General features: G+C 29.0%; 1 protein-coding gene across 8 annotated transcripts in view; it reads right to left on the reverse strand.

Moving 5' to 3' along the window:
* The window catches only part of LOC129916746 (uncharacterized), a 137,217-nt gene that overhangs the window by 16,873 nt on the left and 100,110 nt on the right, over positions 1 to 20,234 (reverse strand). For all 8 annotated transcript variants that reach the window (XR_008772537.1, XR_008772535.1, XR_008772536.1 and 5 more), the window contains 5 exons: positions 12,763 to 12,900; positions 9,272 to 9,496; positions 9,050 to 9,197; positions 8,866 to 8,934; positions 36 to 506 (listed from right to left, as the gene is read on the reverse strand). Coding sequence is in view for 5 of the 8 variants with exons in the window: in XM_055996872.1 (XP_055852847.1) it covers positions 36 to 506; positions 8,866 to 8,934; positions 9,050 to 9,197; positions 9,272 to 9,496; positions 12,763 to 12,900 (1,051 nt within the window). In the remaining 3 variants the exon portion in view is untranslated. The remainder of the gene's footprint in view (positions 1 to 35; positions 507 to 8,865; positions 8,935 to 9,049; positions 9,198 to 9,271; positions 9,497 to 12,762; positions 12,901 to 20,234) is intronic.

The following is a 20,234-nucleotide window of genomic DNA, read 5'->3' on the forward strand; positions in this document are numbered from 1 at the left end:
ATTATCAACTAGACTTTTTGTGCAACAAAACTGACCATGAAAACTCTGGTTGTGGATTGCCTTCAGCTGAACAAGAAAAATTTACAAATGCTGCCAGAGAACTCTCATAGGATTCCAAAGGTTGAACAATTACAGGCGGTACTGTGACAATTACTTGAAATACCTGTGCATCACCCTGTGTTGCACATCTATAATAACCGTCATCTTTTTCCACAGTCGCCTCTCTTATGTGAAAATCCCGGCTATTATTGCTGATCTTTTTATTCTGCGAATCAAGTGATTTTCCAAACCACCATTCGATTGTTATCGAATTGGATGTTCCGAAACAGCGTAGACGCAAATTCGTTCCGGATGGAATGTAATGAACATCATCTTGTAATGGTGGAAGCAATTTGTACTTGGAAGATGATTTGTATGTGTTATTGGTAATATTTGGTGGTTCGACGTTAATTGTTAAAATAAATTGACGATGTTTTTTGCCAGCATAAGAATTTCGAGCAATGCATCTGAAAAAGAAAAAAAAAATACATTAATTTATTTCAATGAAATTTTTCTACATAAATATTTAAACATTTTTTTTAAGAAAACACTTTTTTGATATAGAATAAAATACCAGTTTTTGAAATCCTTTTTTTTTAATTCTGCTTTTAAAATTCTACTTTTTATAAAATATGAAAGAACTTAAAATAATACAAAATCTCGTAGTTAAATAAAATCTCATAGTAAATAAAAATCTCGATCTCGATTTCTTAAACTAGTATAGTTTACGCATTCTATTTTCAGAATTTCAATAAATAAAATTTTTGCAACATTACATCTTTCAAATTATTTGTTGCATAATTTTTTAAGGATACTACCGAGAAAAAAATAATGATTTTTGCTGTCTTTAAACCTCTTTTTTATTTTTGAAAAAGCTCTAGACGATTAATAAATGCTTGAAGTAAGTAGTTATAAATTGGCAATAAGGCCCAAACTTATTGAAAGTGGGTGATAATTGGTTTGTTTGAACCTTAAGCTTTCTAATAAAATGGAAAAAGAATAAAGTCAAAATTTTCTATAAAACTTGAGGACAAGGGAGGAGAAAAACCAGCAAATTGTTATTTCAAATCTTAGACTGTAGAGAAAAACCAGCAAATTGTTATTTCAAATCCTAGACTGCAATTAAGTGTTGGTAAAATTAATATGGTTTTTTGGTGGCCAAGTTATTGTTTAAGACGTTTGGCAGAAACAACGAAAAAGCATAATTATTTTTGTATAAAATTTCTCTGCTTTCGTTTCAACAGAAAAAAAACACAAACAATATGAGGAAAAAGTAGTCCATGGAACGAATTTAGACCAAATTTTGTTTATGATTCATAGTATTGTATGGTGGCTTTTTTATTAAAAAAAATTCCCGCCATTGCATTGTTTTAGCCCTTTATGCAATCCATCTCAGTTCTAAGCTAAGGGGAATGTCCATTTTACTACAGAGTAATGGCCCTCAATGGACAAACACTGTACAGGCACGAATTTGGTCACCGAAAAAAAACCAATATCAATTTAACATTTTTTAAATATCAAATTAACATTTTTTAAATATCAGCAAAAAATGCTCTATAAAATGTGTTTTATGACATTTAAAATGTTAAAACAATATTTTTATTATGAGGATGATATTTAAATGTCACATTTTGGAAATTTTTTTTGATATTTTATTTCAATTTATCATTCCAAATTATTGAAAAATATTAAATAAAAAACTCTTAATGTGTACTAATTTAAAGGCGCTTTTTGTTTTTTCGAAGTAAAATGTATGATTTACTGCATAGGCGGATCCAGGGGGGGGGGCACGGGGGCACGTGCCCCCCCCAGAACTTAAAGTTCATACTTAAAGGAAATCAAACTATAAGAGTTTTAAAAATATATGAATAATAACAGGAAGAACTTGAGTGAAACTCTTGTCTATTTCTGGCTGAAAATGCGAATTTTGTTGATTGTTGCATCCCTTTCCCATGAAAAGCTCCACCTCACAAATAAATAAACGGCTATTTGTTGGGTACACACGAATTTTTTTTTCGATTTAAAAAAAAAGTGAATTTTCAAAGTGATTTTGGTGAAAAATTTTGATATGGACATCGAATGACATTGAATGATATAAAAAAAAAATAATTGTAGGTATATGCAACTCTATTTTTTCATACAGAGGGGTTAAAAAATTTGCACTTTTTTCGTTGTTTTTTTTTTAACATTAGTGTTTTTAAAATAGCGGAACACGTCACAAAATTGCATAAACCATATATTATAGAACTGCTGGATATGTAGAACAAACTTGCATTTCAGAAGTTTGCTCAAGTTTGCAACCCGAAAATAAAGACCCCTTGAAAAAAAACTCCTCAAAAGCAACCCTTATACTTATAGATTTTTATAAATATTATTTTATTGAGAAAATTTCTCCAGGGATACCTCTAAAAATATGTAAAAAAAATAGTGTTCCAAATTTCGAAAGAATCGGTGCAGTAGTTTTGAAGTTATGAGGAGCACCGGCGTTGAAAACATTAGTTGTGGGGATAACGATTTAAAGTTTTGAACTCTGGACTAAAAGACTAAAACGTTCCTAAGGGAAGTATTAAAATACTCATAACTTGGTCAATTTGGCTCCAAGAGACCTACAATTTGAACACAATATTCTTGAGGTATAAAACAATTTAACCCCTTGTAGCCCCATGTGACATTTCTGTAATAAACCGAAAAAGATTGCATAAAAGCTCTACAAACTATTTTTTTTTTTCTTTTGAAGCTTTTAATATTATAATCTTTAAGTATTGCTTTATCGAAATAGTACTTCAAATTTCTAATAAATAGCACCAATAGTTTTTAATTGACAGTTAATGTTGAAAGTTGGGCTTTTTTTGAAAATAAGCAAATTTGTGTAAAAACAACGAAATTCAGAAAAAAAATAGTTTTTGTTAGTAAACCCCACGGGGTTTTATTTTTGGATTTTAGGAAAGTGCCTAAAAATTAATATTAGATAGTTTTTTGCTTGAATTTTTGCATTTTTATATAAAAATAAATTATTTGAACTTTTTTTTTACTCGCAAAATATCGAAATAACTAAGTAAATAATGACTTTATTGAATTTTTAAAAAATACGTGTTTTATTAAAGATAAAGGCCAATCGATTGACTTATTAATTTTTAAATTAACGACCTTGGGTTACAAAAGGTTAATGCAAATAAAAAAAAAACAAAACTGGGTTTCCCGGCAAAAAAGTATGATTCAGTTTTTTTTTTGTTATTCTTAGGAACTTTAATATTTATTAGAATGAAGTCTTTAGTATTTGACTAAAAACTACTAGGTCATTAACTAATGGTATAATTATGTCCATAATATTGCAAAATTTTATACAAAATCAATTAAAAAACGTAAACATTTTTTTTTTTCAAAATTTCATCTTTAAAACTTAATTTCTCAAAAACTATTTGGTGAAACAACTTAAGTCAAAAAATTAAATAAAGAATAGATTACTAACTTTAATATAGCACAGAATTGTACGTGCATTTTCTGATTTTTTATATTTTTTTTCTTCCGGCTAATCCAGGAGTAAGAGGGTTAGCACTTAAGTGGCTTTTACTGTAACAAGAAAATGAAAATTTTTCCTTCCGAATAACTTTTTGGTCATTTGGTACCTATTTGATGTGGGAAATGTGTCTAAATATTTTTGGCCAGGTTTTAGACCACTGTGGGTAGTTAAAATTTTCTGCTTGTTAGTCAGTCGTATGGTACTTCACTTTATTTTTAACTGTTATTGCTGTTTTTTTTTTTGCCAATCCGTCCCTTGTGCCCCCCCCCAGAAAAAAATCCTGGATCCGCCCCTGATTTACTGACAAAATTTGATCGGCAATAAGATTTTACTTCACATAGTTTGGGAGAAAATAACAAAAATGTTAATTTGATAGCTGTTATTATCAAATTTTTTTTCGGTGTATCAAATGAATGGCGTTGAGCTTGTAATGTGTGTAAAATATTTTCAAAATCATTCATGGGAAAGTCCAAATATTTGAGGTTGAACTTGCTGATCTCAAAATCAAGGTTTGAGCTGTTTTTTTTTTTAACAATTTATCTTAGAATGCGGAATAAATAACGTAAAACAATCATATAAGTTTCAAATAAATGGTATTTTTCTTGTCTGTGAATCTGTATCAAAAACATTTTCTTTTTTCCAGAATTGTGTAAAAACAGAATTTTTAAAAGCAGAATTTTGAAGTCTGAACTATGACCCGCTCTCATACGGTTCATCTTTCAAGGACATCAAAATTAAACGTTCTTTATCCAAAAAATACTGTTCTCGCTAAATGATGGTGTCTTTTAAAGATTCTGCCATTTCTCAATATTGGAATTGTTGCCATAACGTTACCAATAAATGATTATTTTAAGATCATTTTTTTTATTGCTTCTTCACTGGAGCTGAAAACGCGTGTAAAAAAGTGCCTGAATTCAAATTGACTTGACAGTATTTTGAAAATCTGGACTTGTAATTTTGAACACTGCAAGAATGTTTGAAAATGTATACTCTGAAATAAAACAAAACATGTGCACAGAAAAACTCTCGTTTCAAGCCTTCTCGATCGAGTAAAATTCTCTCTAGAATAAAATTTTATGTACTTTATCATATTTTTTTTGTAGAATTTTTTCAATTATTATTCATACATTTTTCGAATCAATTCATTATTAACTATCAATAGCTTCAATCTTTAAAAATTATATTATTGCTTGGAAGTGCTCCTTTTTAGGGTGTATTCCAAAAAAGGTGCATGTGTTTTAAGACCCATAGGTATGTTGAAACGACAACAAAAATATTTAAGTAGAACATAAAATCTTATTCCCTACTTTTTCCTCTAGGTAAACTGTCACATAAGGCTTTATGTTGAACTTAAATCCTTAAGATTCGTCTCAGCAAACGTTAATTTAGCTTTTTCTGATTTTTTCAGTTGCTTGCTTTCATTTACTGTATACAGTTGAAATGTCACTTCTAACTGCTGTCTTCTAATTTTGGGCTTAAATTGTGTACTTGGTGAAAGTAATTATTTGTTGTTAAAATTTCAGTCAATTTGAACCCTAATCTAGTATGACTTAAGTCCAGAAAAGAAAAAGTGGCAAAAATTGAAAACCAGTCTTGTTATTTTTACTTTTGGCCTAGAAGCTCCAAACACTTAAAAAAAAAACAGTTCTTATTTAGTATCGCTCTGCTAGAAAATCAAAATGAAAACAAATCACACGCCACTATCGTTGAGGAAAATAACTTGTTTCAATTTCCACTGAACCATTACAACTCCTAATTAAGTTCAAAAGTAAAACCCCTATTAAGCTCTTTATGCTTAATTATTTTCTACCTTTCAAACCCTAAATCAAATAAATAAATAGCTCAATGCACAGATAAAATATAAAACACTTGATTTCTAGAAAGAAAAAAAAACAAATACTCTTGTTATCTAAACAATAAATTAGAACCATCACGCAACTAATATCCACACCTCCCAAGTGCATGCACAATTGTATCTATTTAGTTTACGTGTAAGTAAACTCGTATATACATACACTCAATGCACATCACAAAACGTACATTTTTTTGCTGCTGTGACTCGTAAAATCCATTCATGTGTCCAGGACGCGAAACACAATATGTATAATATTTCAACAATTAATATTTCCATCGAGATTATAGTTTTACCGCGTGCATGCAACAATAAGCCCAGTCAGCTAAAGATTATAAAAATGTTTGCTATGTGTTTTATAATTCCCATCTTTTCGCGCATCTCTCACATGATGGAATCTCACAATTGGACAGCTAGGGAATTCAAATAGAGAGATAGAGAGTAAGACTCTCTGCCACTATACTCACTAAAAGCAGATTTGTTACAGCTTTTAATTTATTATACGTAATTAGAACTCGTTAAATATTTTAAATTGTACACAAGATTGCAATCGGCCGCCGCCGTCGACTGAAAACCACCGCACCGCGCACCATTCGAATATGAATCATGCAATGGGGATGGATGTTGAATGGTTGACTGGCCTAAGAGATATGACCAAACTGATTATGATGATGATGGCAAAAGTTTCTTTTATCCCCTTCCTGAATTTCTAAATACTCAAATAATGTACTGCATTTTATTTAATGATTAAGTGCTAAGAACACGCTAACCAAATATTTACAGAGCTGTGGAAAGATAGTTTTTTAAGCCCAGTTCAACATTTATTTCTAATATTAAAGGATCCAAAAACAACTTATATAATGTATTTTTTGTTTACGAAGCCGTTCGACGTTGGGCGCCATTTAAAGTTTCACGATGATTTTATTGTAACATCCAAACGACTTGGACACATCTTAGGAATAATTGGCCTTACTTAAACAGGCTTATAACTACAAGCACGGTACTGATCAACAGGCAATTATGCCACGACAGATTTGGCCAATGAAACTGGTAACCCAACAGATAAGCCCGAATGAACGAAACCGTAAAAAAAAACGGACGAATACGACAAATAAACCTCCAACAATTGCACGATCTGCCAAAGCAAGAGACGAATCTATCAAATTGACCGGCAAACGTTAACGTACGTATGCCGTAGTTCGACCCCTGATCATTCAAAGAAATCAGGCAAATCAATTAGCGAACGTAGATCAGCGGGTTGACATGGTTAAGATGCCACCCGTAAACTTTTTAACAAAAATAGATAATAAGAAATAGGGTTTTTAATATCTTTTATCGAATTTTGAAAAAAAAAAAAAAAATAAGCAAAGAACAATAGAACAATAACTTTTCTGGATCACTTTAGAAGTTTTAGTCCAACATATTTTTAACAACAAAATTTTTACTCAAAGACAAAATCCAAATTTTTCGAATCCTCAAAGTTTTAAATTTTATATGTGTATAGTCTAATTGCTGTCAAAAAAAAAACAAGAAACTGAAAAAAAAAAAAATAATTTATCAGTGAAAAGGTATGGTTGTTTTTGCAAAGATTAACAATTTGGATTCTTTTTGTTACTTTTCGAGGTTGTCTATTAAATAATTTGAAACTTTTTCTTTAAGAACTTTGCGAAGAAAATTTATTTTCTTATCGATATGGATACTTTTTAAAAGTTCTAAAAACTAAGTATTGTAAGAAATTTAAGAAGAATTTTTCAACAAAACTGAAAAAAGCACATTTTTGGTAGTTTTCCTAAATAGCTTATTTGTATGTTCTGAGCATTTATAGATATTAATGGTTATATTCAAAAACGTTGTCTACTTTGAACGAGTGTTTAAATTTGGAACATGAGTTCAAAAACCTTGTTTGTTGTTTTCTTATAGCTATAAAAATTAGACTTTAGACGATGGAAAAGATTGCCTTAACAGTGAATAATGTTATATTCTTTATTTTTATTTAATATAGCATATTTCCCACAGTTTGAAAAAAGCTTAACAGTAGTAGACAAATATCTTCTAAACGGTTAAAGCAACCAATTTGATGCCAAGGACTTTTTTGTAGAACATTGAAGCCCCTACAATAATCCATCTTACTAATTTAATAATAATGACTTTTCAGTGAATTAGAAAATTTTGAAAAGTAAAAAAAGTTTTTATATTTTTGTTTAACTTTGACCTCGAATATCTTTCAAATGGTTAGATTAATAAAAAAAGTTAATAAGACATTTTTTGTGGAGCAATCTGTTTCCTACAAGAATATGTCATGCGCGTTTGAATATTATAATTTCTCAATTTGTTACAAAATTAAGAACAAAAAACGAATTTTTAAATATTTTCTCGATTTTTGGACCTCAAATATCTACTAAACGGGTGGATAATTCAAAATAGTGTATTTAACCTTTTTTGTAGTTTTTTTTGTAATTTTCTACAAGAATATGTAAAAAAAATTGGCTAAAAAGTCAATTAATAAAAAAATTATTTTTTTTTTGGTAGAAGCTTGATGTAAAAATGGAAAATTGAAAAGCGGAGGACCTTCCCATTAAGATAAAGAGCTCATATTTGGTGAGTATATTCTAAAGGTGTCTAGCAATCGAGTTTTCGAAGTACTAAATCAAAAAAACGAATTTTCATTTTTTTGACCCACCCTATTATTCATCCTTGTGACTAAAATTGTAATTGTAATATTTTTTGTCATTGAACATCGAAAGCAATATCCAAGTCTAAATTTAACAACTTTTAGACACAATTTAGCTGAATTTCTAACTCAAATGTAGATTTTAAAATAAAAATTTAATTTTATATATTTCTTTTCTTTAAAAATATTTTTTAAAAACTTATTGAAAATATTTTTGCACAGCTCTGTATGGAAAAAGTTGAACTTTTAATTACTATTTAATTAATGTGCTTCGAATTTCCAAAGAGATTCGCAAAGGCTTTTCGAAAAAATTAGACAAGGAAAAGAAGATTGAAAATGAATAAATTAGGTAAATATAAATATTTCCGTAACTCTTTGAGATTAGTTCTAGGCATTGATTTAAGAATAATTATAAAAGGACTCAGTAGTTTTTTGATTGACATTAAACATTATTTTCATACTAAACTTCTATTTATAAATGATTCTTTAAACACTCTTTATTAAGTAATCAACATTGACATTTTGGAAGTCCATTCAAAAAGATTCATTAATTTAACTTGACAGCAAGATCGATAGACAACCATAGACTAATAAACAACTTTTACTTTTGATCCCGACTTTGAAATCTGAAGTTTGTGGTGACCTTTTAAAATAAAACGATGGACTTTTGACTTACATTCAGTTGAAAATATTCCAGGTCACAATTAAGTGTATTAAAGAGATTTTTAAATTTATTTGCTCCAAAACGTAGTTAATTACTTATAAGTTAATTTATTTACTCACTTGTATTTTCCTCTGTCTGATTCGCTCACATTTCTCAGCACTAAACTCCCATTTGTCAGTGTTATAAATCTGTAAGAGTTAAAAGAATTTTAAAAAGTTTAATTAAACACATATCCTTGTATAATATTCAACAGTAAAGAGAATATAATTAATTTTAATTCTTTTTTTGTCGATCTTTACTCGCCTGTTTTCTTTGAGTTTTCTTTCAATCGATGTATTCCCATATAACCATGATACATTTGCCGTTGGTATACTTTGCACTGGACAACTCAAAGTAATTGGCATTCCTTGCATGGCAGTTATATTTGACTGTGATGAAATCCGTTTTAATACTGCAAAACCCAATTAAAAAAATTTAAAATTAATTAAAGATAATTTGTTAAAAAAAAAAAACAAAAAGTATAACCTGGATATTCGACAGAACAACTCTCTGACAAAAGGGCATGATGGCCCCATGTTGTTGCATTAACCAAACATCGATAAACTCCTGTGGCTTTTTGATTTGTTGGCAATCTAAGTGTTCCATTATTTAGAATTTCAAAATCATTGCGCCGTGGGGCGAATGTTTTGAGTTCGATTCCATTGCGATACCAAATGTAGATAAATCCCTTCGCAGGAACGATATTTTCATCTGAAATGGTTAATGTAAAATAATTCGATCAATTTTTTTGTTTTTCTTTTCATTGGTATCTATGTACTTAGAATGTCTTAAATATACGATGCTGTATATTAAAAAAAAAAATATTCGTATACATATTAAATTTTTTGAATATACATTTTTTATTTGATAAGTTACTAAAATTTTAATTATTTTCAAAAAATAAATAAATATTATTTATTTTATTAACTTATTAAATTAAAATAAATATTCAAAAACTTGAAGTTAAGTCATTTTTGTGTACCTTAGCCTTAAGTAATGGCGTTTTCGATTGGCAGTCCGGAAGCGTCCGGAATCATTCTGAAAAAATTTTATTCATACAAAACTGTCAGTTTTGTGCGAATAAAACGCTTTCAGAATGATTCCGGACTGCCAATCGAAATTACTATAAGAGTTCAATAGCAATGCTTAAAAACAAAATGAAACCAAACAAAATCACAATTCAGTATAATGAACTTGATTTTGTAGTTAGAAGCTTTAGGTTAGGTAGTTATCTAGCTTGTGTTGTACGTATTGAAACAAAGAAATATAGAAAAGATTAATATTGCGTTTTAGTTTTCTATGGCGACGTTGTTCAGGATTGAATTTAATTCCAATTTTGGGTTATTCACTAGAGGGAAAATTGAAATTTTTTCTTTTTTCAAAAATGGTAAAGGTTGGATTTCTCAGCTCTAACGATATTGATTTAAAGAAAATAATATGTGTCCTCACAAAAACAAGTCCTACTTATGAAACACAGAAAATATGTTTGGCCTAAAACGACTAAAACGATTTCAAAGAAAACCCCCTTTTAGTGGTTTTATTGTTAAATTGCAAAAAATCAAAACTTTTGGATTCAATAAAAAAAGTTAAATATTTGATTTTGAAAATTAAATTTTTTGTAAACTTAATAAAGGATTTTATTGAAACTTAGTTTTTATGTGTTGATTAACCCTCTGTCGATACACGGGTGCGAATTTGGCAGGACAAAAATAAAAAAAATACGATTTTTCAAAAAAGTGGTCACAAAAAAGTCTCTTTATAAGGGTAAAAAAGTTTTTTTTCGGCATTGTGAATACAATATTCGAATTCCTCGGAATATTCTACATCAATTTCATACTTCATTCTCTATAGAATATTGTGACCGAAAAAAGTTCTAGCGACATGAAAGAGTATAAACCAAATTCGCACCCGTGTGCCTATCACATCACAAAAAAGAGGTGTGCCTTCAGAGGGTTAAAATGTAAACATTTTGTTTTTCTGAAAATTCTTTTTTATATAGAAAATCATATTTTGGATATGCTAACTATATATGTATCTATTTCTTGGAGTAAAGCAAATGTTTTTTTTTCAGATATCTACATCAAAAGATATCACAAATTTGGCAGATGGCAATGCATCATGAACCACATTTAGGTAATACAGAGTGTAAAATATTGAAATAAAAAAAAAACTATCTTCTTGCTCATTAATTCGCACGAGTCAAAAACGGGCCATTTATCAGTAACTAGTTTTCTATTATAGAAGATACAAATGTTGTTTGTACCAAGTCAAATGATTTGAATAAGAATTTGAAAAACCTAAGTAAAAACATTACATTAAAATCTCTTGTTTTTTTTTTGTCTCATCCGGTGCGGAAGAAAATATCCCGTTTAATGAATCAAGTCAAGAATGTTCATATAAATTTTTTTAAATTATGTGTAGAATTTGAAAGGCAAACGATACTTTCACTGTACAAATGTCCCACCCGTAACCTAGAGTAAATAACATGAGCCATTGTAATGACATTTTTTTTGCATGTTTAGACATTCCCATGCTAGGTTAATATTCGCAAAAGTATTTTATTAAAAAATTATAAAGGTTAAATTTATAAATATTTAAGCTATCTTAAGCCTTTTACGCTGCTGAACCAAACCGAAAAATACCAAACAAAAATGACACAACGAACTCATAAACGAAAATTTTGGTTATGCTTCTCTTTTAAGAGTGGGCAGTTCTTGAGAAAAATTGACTAATGTACATTAATGATCAATATGAAAAGTCTTCAGACATTTTTAGCACAAAGTTCACTGTCTTGCACATTTTTACTAACCGAAAATATTTTGTACAATTTATTTATTATTAAGTAGGTATATTAAATGCCTCGCATTAAAGAACAGAAAAGATTCAAAGAGTACCTACAAATTTATGTGTTCCATAAGGAAAAAGCGTGGATCGAAACTGTTCTTTGTTTTGGCTTTCCATGATTTCAAGCTTTTCATAAAATCTGCACCAAACTGCACTTTTTCCAAGCTATTACAAGAATGTTTTTAGTGCATATTTATCGTTCTGTACTGTTTTCGGTAGTAAATTTGCTATTGTTCTGATAATACGGGATGACACTTTTATACCACAGTCTATTTTTTTAAAATTTGTTAATGAAACTCGCGATTTGCGAACATGAGTTTTTTTTTAGACTTTTGGCGTAAACATAGAATGCCAAAAGGAGCAAAAAAAAATTCTATTAGCATTCATTCCGAGATATATCCTTTTTTTTACCTTATTTGACTGTACTACTTGTTGAACAATGAACATACTTTTATTAATGAAAAAATTTATTTTCCAGATTTAATAAGTAAACCATTGAAAATTTTATTTGCCATAGAATTGTCCATATTTTATCTAAAACAAGAAGCACGGTGCAAGAGTAAGGATACTTTTCTTTTATGAAAAGATAAATGAACAAGGAAATTTAAAAAATATAAAACCTCTGGAGAATTAAAAAAAAAATATTGTATATAGATTTTGTTTCAATTTTTCCACTAAAACCAAAATATAAAATGATTGCCAGATTAAATTATAATATTTTACGCACGATTTTCAAATTATTTCCTATAGGACGTATAGAAAATACCATAATTTGTATTCAACGTGTTTTGCAATGTCTCATAAATTTAAAATTCCATCAAATAACACAAACAGTTGAATATATCCATTTTTTTTTTTTTTTTTTTTTATTTTATTCGTGACTAAATAAATATTCAAATTTCATCTGTTTTTCTCATATTAAATAATATTCCCCTGACAAATTGAACTCAAGTTAAAACAAAAAAAAAACTCAAAGAGAAGTCATTTTGATTTCTTTCTTTGCCAATCTATGGAGCTTTAAAAGTTAAACTCACATCAAAATGTATGCATATGAATCTTGAAACAAGATACTTTTTTTTTTTTTTCTTTTATATCTATTTATGTAAATATATATATCCTTTAAGTATACTTACATGGATTATAGTTTATCGAGGCTGAACACGGCAGATAATGTGCCACATGTGGCTGGGATATTAGCAGTCTCGTTACTGGTGGCCTTTTTATCTGAAGGAAATTTCCTGCTATAACGATGTTACCAAGTGAAGCTCCAACTGAAAAAAAAAAACAAAAAATAGAGAAAATAAATATAAAGATGATGATGAGTAAAAATTATTCTTTGCATGTTTAATATAGAAATAGATACAGAACAGAGTATATGACTGTGTGGATTTTAAATTTCTATATACAAGTATGTATGGATAGATTCTGCTGTGCGCTTTGAGCCATTAGCTGATTAAAAATCAGGACATCAGAGTTTTCATTTTTTTTTTATTTTTGGAATATAAAATAGGAAGGTAGTGGGTGACATAACCAGTAATGATTTTATGGTTCAGAAGGAGAGAAAAATTCCAAAAAATTGAGGTTTTATTTGGAGTATTGAGTGTGTGGCATTTTTCAGCACAGTAATCACGGAAATTAAAAATCTACTTCATGTTTATTTTATAACTTTTTAGGGGTTGCATAAACCTTTAGCCATATAATTTAGGTGTGGTGGTTTTGAATACCTCACAATTTTTGCTGAAAATGAGGTTAGAGACCTAAATACTTGCGATTTTATAATTCAGCTCAATTTCTACATCAAAAGATCACAAATGTGGCAGATGGTAATGCATCATGAAACACATTTAACACAGAGAGTGTATAATTTATTAAAGACAATTCCAGGTCAATTAAATATAAATTCTAGTGATAGTGGTGTATAATTTAATGTGTTGCAATTCTTCACAATGTTGCAGTTTTTATGGTCAACAGGTGTAATCCTCCGGTTTTTAATTGGCTTCAATCCATTATACGCAGTCAAAACCAATCGATCAGTCATTTCGCAGTCATTTTATACCTACTTTTACAAGTTTTTTTCTTCCAACTATTTTATTCTTTTTTAAACGGGTATTATGTAGAATATGTACATTCAAAATGTTTTAATAAGATGTTGCAATTTTTATGCAACGCATTTAAAATGTGATATTAATATAGGGAGATTTGGTGTCAATACAAGTTTTTAAATGCTTTTGACTTCTAAATTTGTATCCCAAAGAATTTCTCAAAAATTGTAGGAATTCACTTCACGACTTGATTCAGAAGTTTGTACAAGGCTTAATAGATTATTATTTGACACAAATTTAAAAAAGTAAAAAAGTATAGGTCCGTTATGAAAAATTTTATTTTCTATAGAAAAAAATTGGACATAAAAAAAAATACTTTTTTTATTTTAATATTCAGGTAACCTCTTGTTTGAATGTACATTTTATAATTTTATTTAATTTTATCCTAAACGAAAAACTATGTAAATTGCAATTTGCGGGTCACTGTGGTGTATACGTAACAATCAAAATACCTACAAAAACTTAATTAAAAAAATTCTCCATTTATTTGCACTCTACCTTAATATACATAAGCACTTCTTTCAAACATTTACGTGTAGTTGCATGGGTACATATTTTAAACTAGAAATTCCCATCTAATTTATAAAAATTCCATCTGGTGTAATAAACATTTTGCAACAGGATATTTCATTGAACTTACAACATCTAATTTACAAACGGATATCATGACCACCGCACACTTTCAATCGATATCAAATCTAGAAAATGCTTAAAAATAATTTATTTAAAACGAAAAAAAAGTTACAAATTCAAGTCGACAATAAAAATAATTATACTGCGACAATATACAATAAAATGCAAACCAATATCTCTTATAGATTACCCAAGAACTCGAATTGAATTATATATTGTATATCTAATTCCATAAGCATAATATAGTACAATTGTATATCTTTCGACATGAGCTCCATTACAAATTCTCGTGTGACATCGAGCGCGGGACATAAAGTAATGAGAGAAATGAGATGTAATTTGTACTACATACATTTCTTAGTAAAAAATAATTACTATACAGTAGAACTTCGCTAATGCTTTATCAAATTGTTTTAAAGAATTTTCTCTTTGCAAAAAATTAATATCTAAATGAAGAAAAAAATGTATACAACTTTTTATTTTCTCACTAAACAGGACTTGTTTCCTGTTTAATGGGTTTTTACTGTAGAATTGAAAGCTTATTACAATTTTTATTAGAAAGAAAACCTTAATAATAATGCATACGTAAATGATTCTGCATAATCGGAAAAATAATAATTCACATTTACATACAATATGTACTGTACGTACATATTACTCATGTTAAAAAAAAATTTATTTTACTCATGTTGAAAAAAAAATTTATTTCTATGAAATTGTAGTTCCCTGAAGATTTTTTTCGGAGAAAATGTAATTTATATGCTTCCTTTTTTCTTTCACTCTGGTTTAAATTAAAGTTCATGTTCTTAATTTAAATAAGTCATTAGTATTTTAATACTTACAGTACCTTGCCATATTATTAGGCCCAAGCAAAAAAAAAATACAATTTTTCTGATCATGATCAACATTTTTAAAGTTTCTTGTCGAAATATCTAAAATTTTTTTTTTGTCTCATTTACTTACACTTATCATGTAGATACGGATTGACTTAAAAAAGTTAGAAAATTCGTAAATTTCCATAAAAAATAACGTGCTAAAGGAATTAAGCTCTTAAAGACGTTTTCGTTTTCATTCTACGATTTCGAAATAGGCTCGAGGCTCACAGATTCTTTATTTGCGCATAATGGGGTCCTTTTCATAAAGTTAAGAATGTTATTATTATTCCTCGATGCAAAAATTAAAGTATTGGACCGGTCTGGAAGTTCTCTGGTCATGAATTCCATAGAAATCGTCTTTAAGAGGTTAATCCTTTTTACATGTTATTTTTTTATCGAAATTTATGAAATTTCTTACTTTTTTAAGTCAATCCGTATCTACATGATAAGTGTAAGTAAATGAGACAAAAAAATGTTAAGATATTTCAAGAAAAACTTTAAAAATTGAAAAATATGACCCAAAATGTTTTATTTTTTTTTCGCTTGGGCCTAATAATATGGCAAGGTACTGTATTCAGTAAAGCCAACTTATGTGTCCTTTTGTACCTTTTGCAACTGAAAATCTATCAATCAAATAGCTAGGTCACATCCTCCTTACTTTTTATATACAAGTGATGAGCGTATAGTTTTTTAATATTGACAAAATAGTTTATGGAGAACAAATTTAATTTTGAGTTTGGGCTATCAAACATAAAAACATTTTTGGTAAATTGTATGGTTACTTAAAAACATTTTTATAAATCTCTGGCATTTATAAGCTTTCGTTTATCAAATTTATGGATTTTGGTTTCTTCTTATTACGCATTGTTTATCGGCATACTTCTTATTACTGTAAGAATCTGAATTTCAAAGTATAGTATTTATTTCACCAATGCATTGCAATGGTTTTTGTTATATGGGTCGAAAACACTATCCTTCTTTCAAAACACCAGCTTTTTACAATTACAATTTGGCCATATTCTTATTGTTATAGTCACCCAACTGTCATACACATTTAAGGCCCATAAAGATTTATTTAACCACACTCCTATTTATTGTTTGCATTTTTATATCTTTTATCAAAATGAAAACTGGAAAATTAAAAAAAAATTAAACTTCAACTTGAGGCAGTAACAAAAATATATTTATTACGATTCAGATCCAGTTAGGGTCTAGCAAAATATCGATTCGATTATTGAACTATTCCGCCATCGCAATAAAATTCTACCTCGACTGATATGAGAAATCTAGGATGTAGGTGATTAAATCGCTCAAAAATTCTTAACTTCTTAACTTTTGAGAAGATATCACAATCGAAGAAGTTAGTGAAGCTGGCTACTAACTCCAAACAGGAAAAAGCTTTTAAGAAGGAAAGTGAACTTCTTCCAATTTAGAAAGTGAACAGTAATACGTGAAGCTACCTTAAAAATTTAACATTACAGTACGAAATATAAATTAGAAAACACGAATCACAATTTTAGCTTTTTTTTAAATTTTTTTTAAGAACTAATTTTTAACTTGTTGGATTTTGTATAGTTTTCGCCAAAAAAATTAGTCGATTAAAACAAATTGATGCTATTTAAGAGACAATATTTTATAGGCTCAAGGAAATAACAATAAATTCCGTGATACATCGTATTCTTCCACCAATTGTCCTTAGAGGTAAAATAATTCGGGTATTTTTACTAATTTTATACATTTTTGGCAATGTAAGCCACGCTGTTGAAAATCAGAATTACTAGTTTTAATGCACGGGTTTCTTCTATAGAATCGAAAAGGTCAGTGCACAACATCCTATATTAATACAGCGAAATTAGACGAAAATTTGACAGTAAAAATATTCACCTTAAAATTTTGCCCTCTATCTTCTGAATAAATATAGAGCGTCAAACTTTTGACAAAGAATGCTCAAAATTTTAAAACGAATATTTTTTCCTTTCAAACTAGTTCCGTTTCAACTTTATGAATTTTAAAGTCAATTTTCAAAATTGAGGAAGCATGGGTAAGGAGCATATGCCAATTATTTGTATTTTCATAGGTACCTCCCTTAAACTTGAAAGTACAATAAAGTGCAAAGAAAGTCGTTTCAATAATTTTTGTGATGTGAAAACCTAATTTGATTTGTCGAAAACATTCTAAACTATAATTTCCTTTTTATAGCTAGTTTCGTTTTTTTTTTTCCAAAAATGATGGACAAGTTGGTACTTTATAAACATCTTAATAAATTAAAAGCCCCTTCCATACTACCCACGAAAATATTGTTAATTCATTTCTTAGGCATTAAATTATTTTCTTTTAAGTAAATCTGATACCTGCAACAACTACCGCATTCACGCATAATCATTTAATCCTTCTTTAATTTATGGCCATCAAAGAATCAGCTTCTAGCTATAAAACTGGTGCAACTTTAAATAACATGCTAAGAAGGAATTTCACAATAATTCCATTTTCGTATAAGATCTTAGAAAATATTCAGCAGGCAGCAACAACCGACATACGGTCTGAACGACAACGAAGACAAAGTGGGATGTATGTACATTAGGGTGGGTCAAAAAAATCGAAATTCTTTTTTTTGATTTGGTACTCCGAAAAATCGATTGCTAGACCCCTCTAGAATATACACACCAAATATGAGCTCTTTATATTAATAGGAAAGTCCTCCGCTTTGCAATTTTCCATTTTTACATCAAGCTTCTACTAAAAAAAATATTTTTTTTATTAATTGACTTTTTAGCAAATTTCTTTTCAGATTCTTGTAGGAAATTGAACGCTCTACAAAAAAGGCCTAATACACTTTTTTCGTTTATCTAACCGTTGAATAGATATTTGAGGTAAAAAAATCGAGAAAAATCTTTAAAAATTCGTTTTTTGGTCTTAATTTTGTAACAAACTGAAAAATTATAATCATCAAACGCGCAAGACATATTCTTGTTGGAAATTGACTGCTCCACAAAAAAGGTCTTATTAACTTTTTTCATTAATCTAACCATTCTAAAGATATTAGAGGCCAAAGTTAAAAAAAAATATAAAAACTTTTTATATTTTAAAAAAAAATTCCAATTCACTGAAACTTCATTATTTACAAATTAGCCAGATATATTCTTGTAGGGGCTTAAACGTTCTACAAAAAATTCCTTGGAATCAAATTGATTGCTTTAACCGTTTAGAAGATATTCGTATCCAAATCGCAATGCATACGGGTCATAAAAAAACTATTGAAATCAGTGAGTATTGGTTTGGATACGAATATCTTCTAAACGGTTAAAGCAATCAATTTGATTCCAAGGAATTTTTTGTAGAACGTTGAAGCCCCTACAAGAATATATCTGGTTAATTGGAAAATAATGAAGTTTCAGTGAATTGGAATTTTTTTTTAAATATAAAAAGTTTTTATATTTTTTTTTAACTTTGTCCTCTAATATCTTTAGAATGGTTAGATTAATGAAAAAAGTTAACAAGACCTTTTTTGTGGAGCAGTCAATTTCCAACAAGAATATGTCTTGCGCGTTTGATGATTATAATTTTTCAGTTTGTTACAAAATTAAGACCAAAAAACGAATTTTTAAAGATTTTCTCGATTTTTTTACCTCAAATATCTATTCAACGGTTAGATAAACGAAAAAAGTGTATTAGGCCTTTTTTGTAAAGCGTTCAATTTTCTACAAGAATCTGAAAAGAAATTTGCTAAAAAGTCAATTAATAAAAAAAATATTTTTTTTTAGTAGAAGCTTGATGTAAAAATGGAAAATTGCAAAGCGGAGGACCTTCCCATTAATATAAAGAGCTCATATTTGGTGTGTATATTCTAGAGGGGTCCAGCAATCGATTTTTCGGAGTACCAAATCAAAAAAAAGAATTTCGATTTTTTTGACCCACCCTAATGTACATTCACTCACATTATACAGGATGAACAGGAGTTGTTTTCCAAAAAAAAAAAAAAAAAAAAGTTCAAGCTACACACGACACATACATTATTCGGATACTGTGGATCATGTTATAACCTTTTACTCCTCTGCACTGGACCTCTTTAGCAAGTCGTCATGAGAGAAGAATGATAATAATTTATGTCGATGCATGTGCTACTACACATTGCCGAGTCGAGGTCTCTCTATAGGAAAACTAGTTCTAATTCTTTGAGATATTTTACCGCAACAATGTTTCGTTTCTTTAATCCTTTTTGCACGGCAATTTGAAACCGCGTTCCATTCCATGATGCAACGACCGACAATTACGATGATGATGATGATGATGACGACGACGACTACGTTGACTTCGTACAACTAGCTTTGCCCTCATTCCATAACATAGTACAAGTATACAAAACTAACCGATCCAGTCATCAAGCTAGTTGGAATCTATGCATAAATAATAAATTCTGCAACATCTTTCGTTCTATACGATGAAGAAAAAAAAAAACACAGCTTAAAGATCTAAGTTGTAGAACTTGCAACTTCAACCCACATCGATACATTTATACATTGCCTTGCGGCAAAAGCAAGACATGCGATGAGCTAGTGATGAGAATCAGCAGAAAAACACATTTCAGAGGGTATTGGATTTCGCCTAAATATTTGACAGTGGAACAATTTGACTTAAAAAAGGTAAACATTAAAAAAAAATCGTCAATTTACTTGTTTTTTCTTTACGAAAATAGGCTTTTTTAGGCACGGACGTTATAAAAATATCTTGCTTACAGTTATACAGTCACTTTTTCAACTATGAAAAGAGATTTATAACCGAGTAAAAATATAAATTGAATTTTTAAAGACTAAATTAAAAAAAATCTTGAGCGCCCGCACCACAACTGCACCACTGCGCGCCGCACCAAGACTGAACCACGTCCGCACCATTTCATTTTGTATGAAAAATTCGGTGCACCATGAAACATAATTTTGGATTATTGAAAAATAAAAAAAAAAAACTTTGAAGATGGTTTAAACATTTGTATAAGTACGA

The sequence above is a fragment of the Episyrphus balteatus genome, chromosome 3, assembly GCF_945859705.1.
Source record: "Episyrphus balteatus chromosome 3, idEpiBalt1.1, whole genome shotgun sequence".
Lineage (NCBI taxonomy): Eukaryota > Metazoa > Arthropoda > Insecta > Diptera > Syrphidae > Episyrphus > Episyrphus balteatus.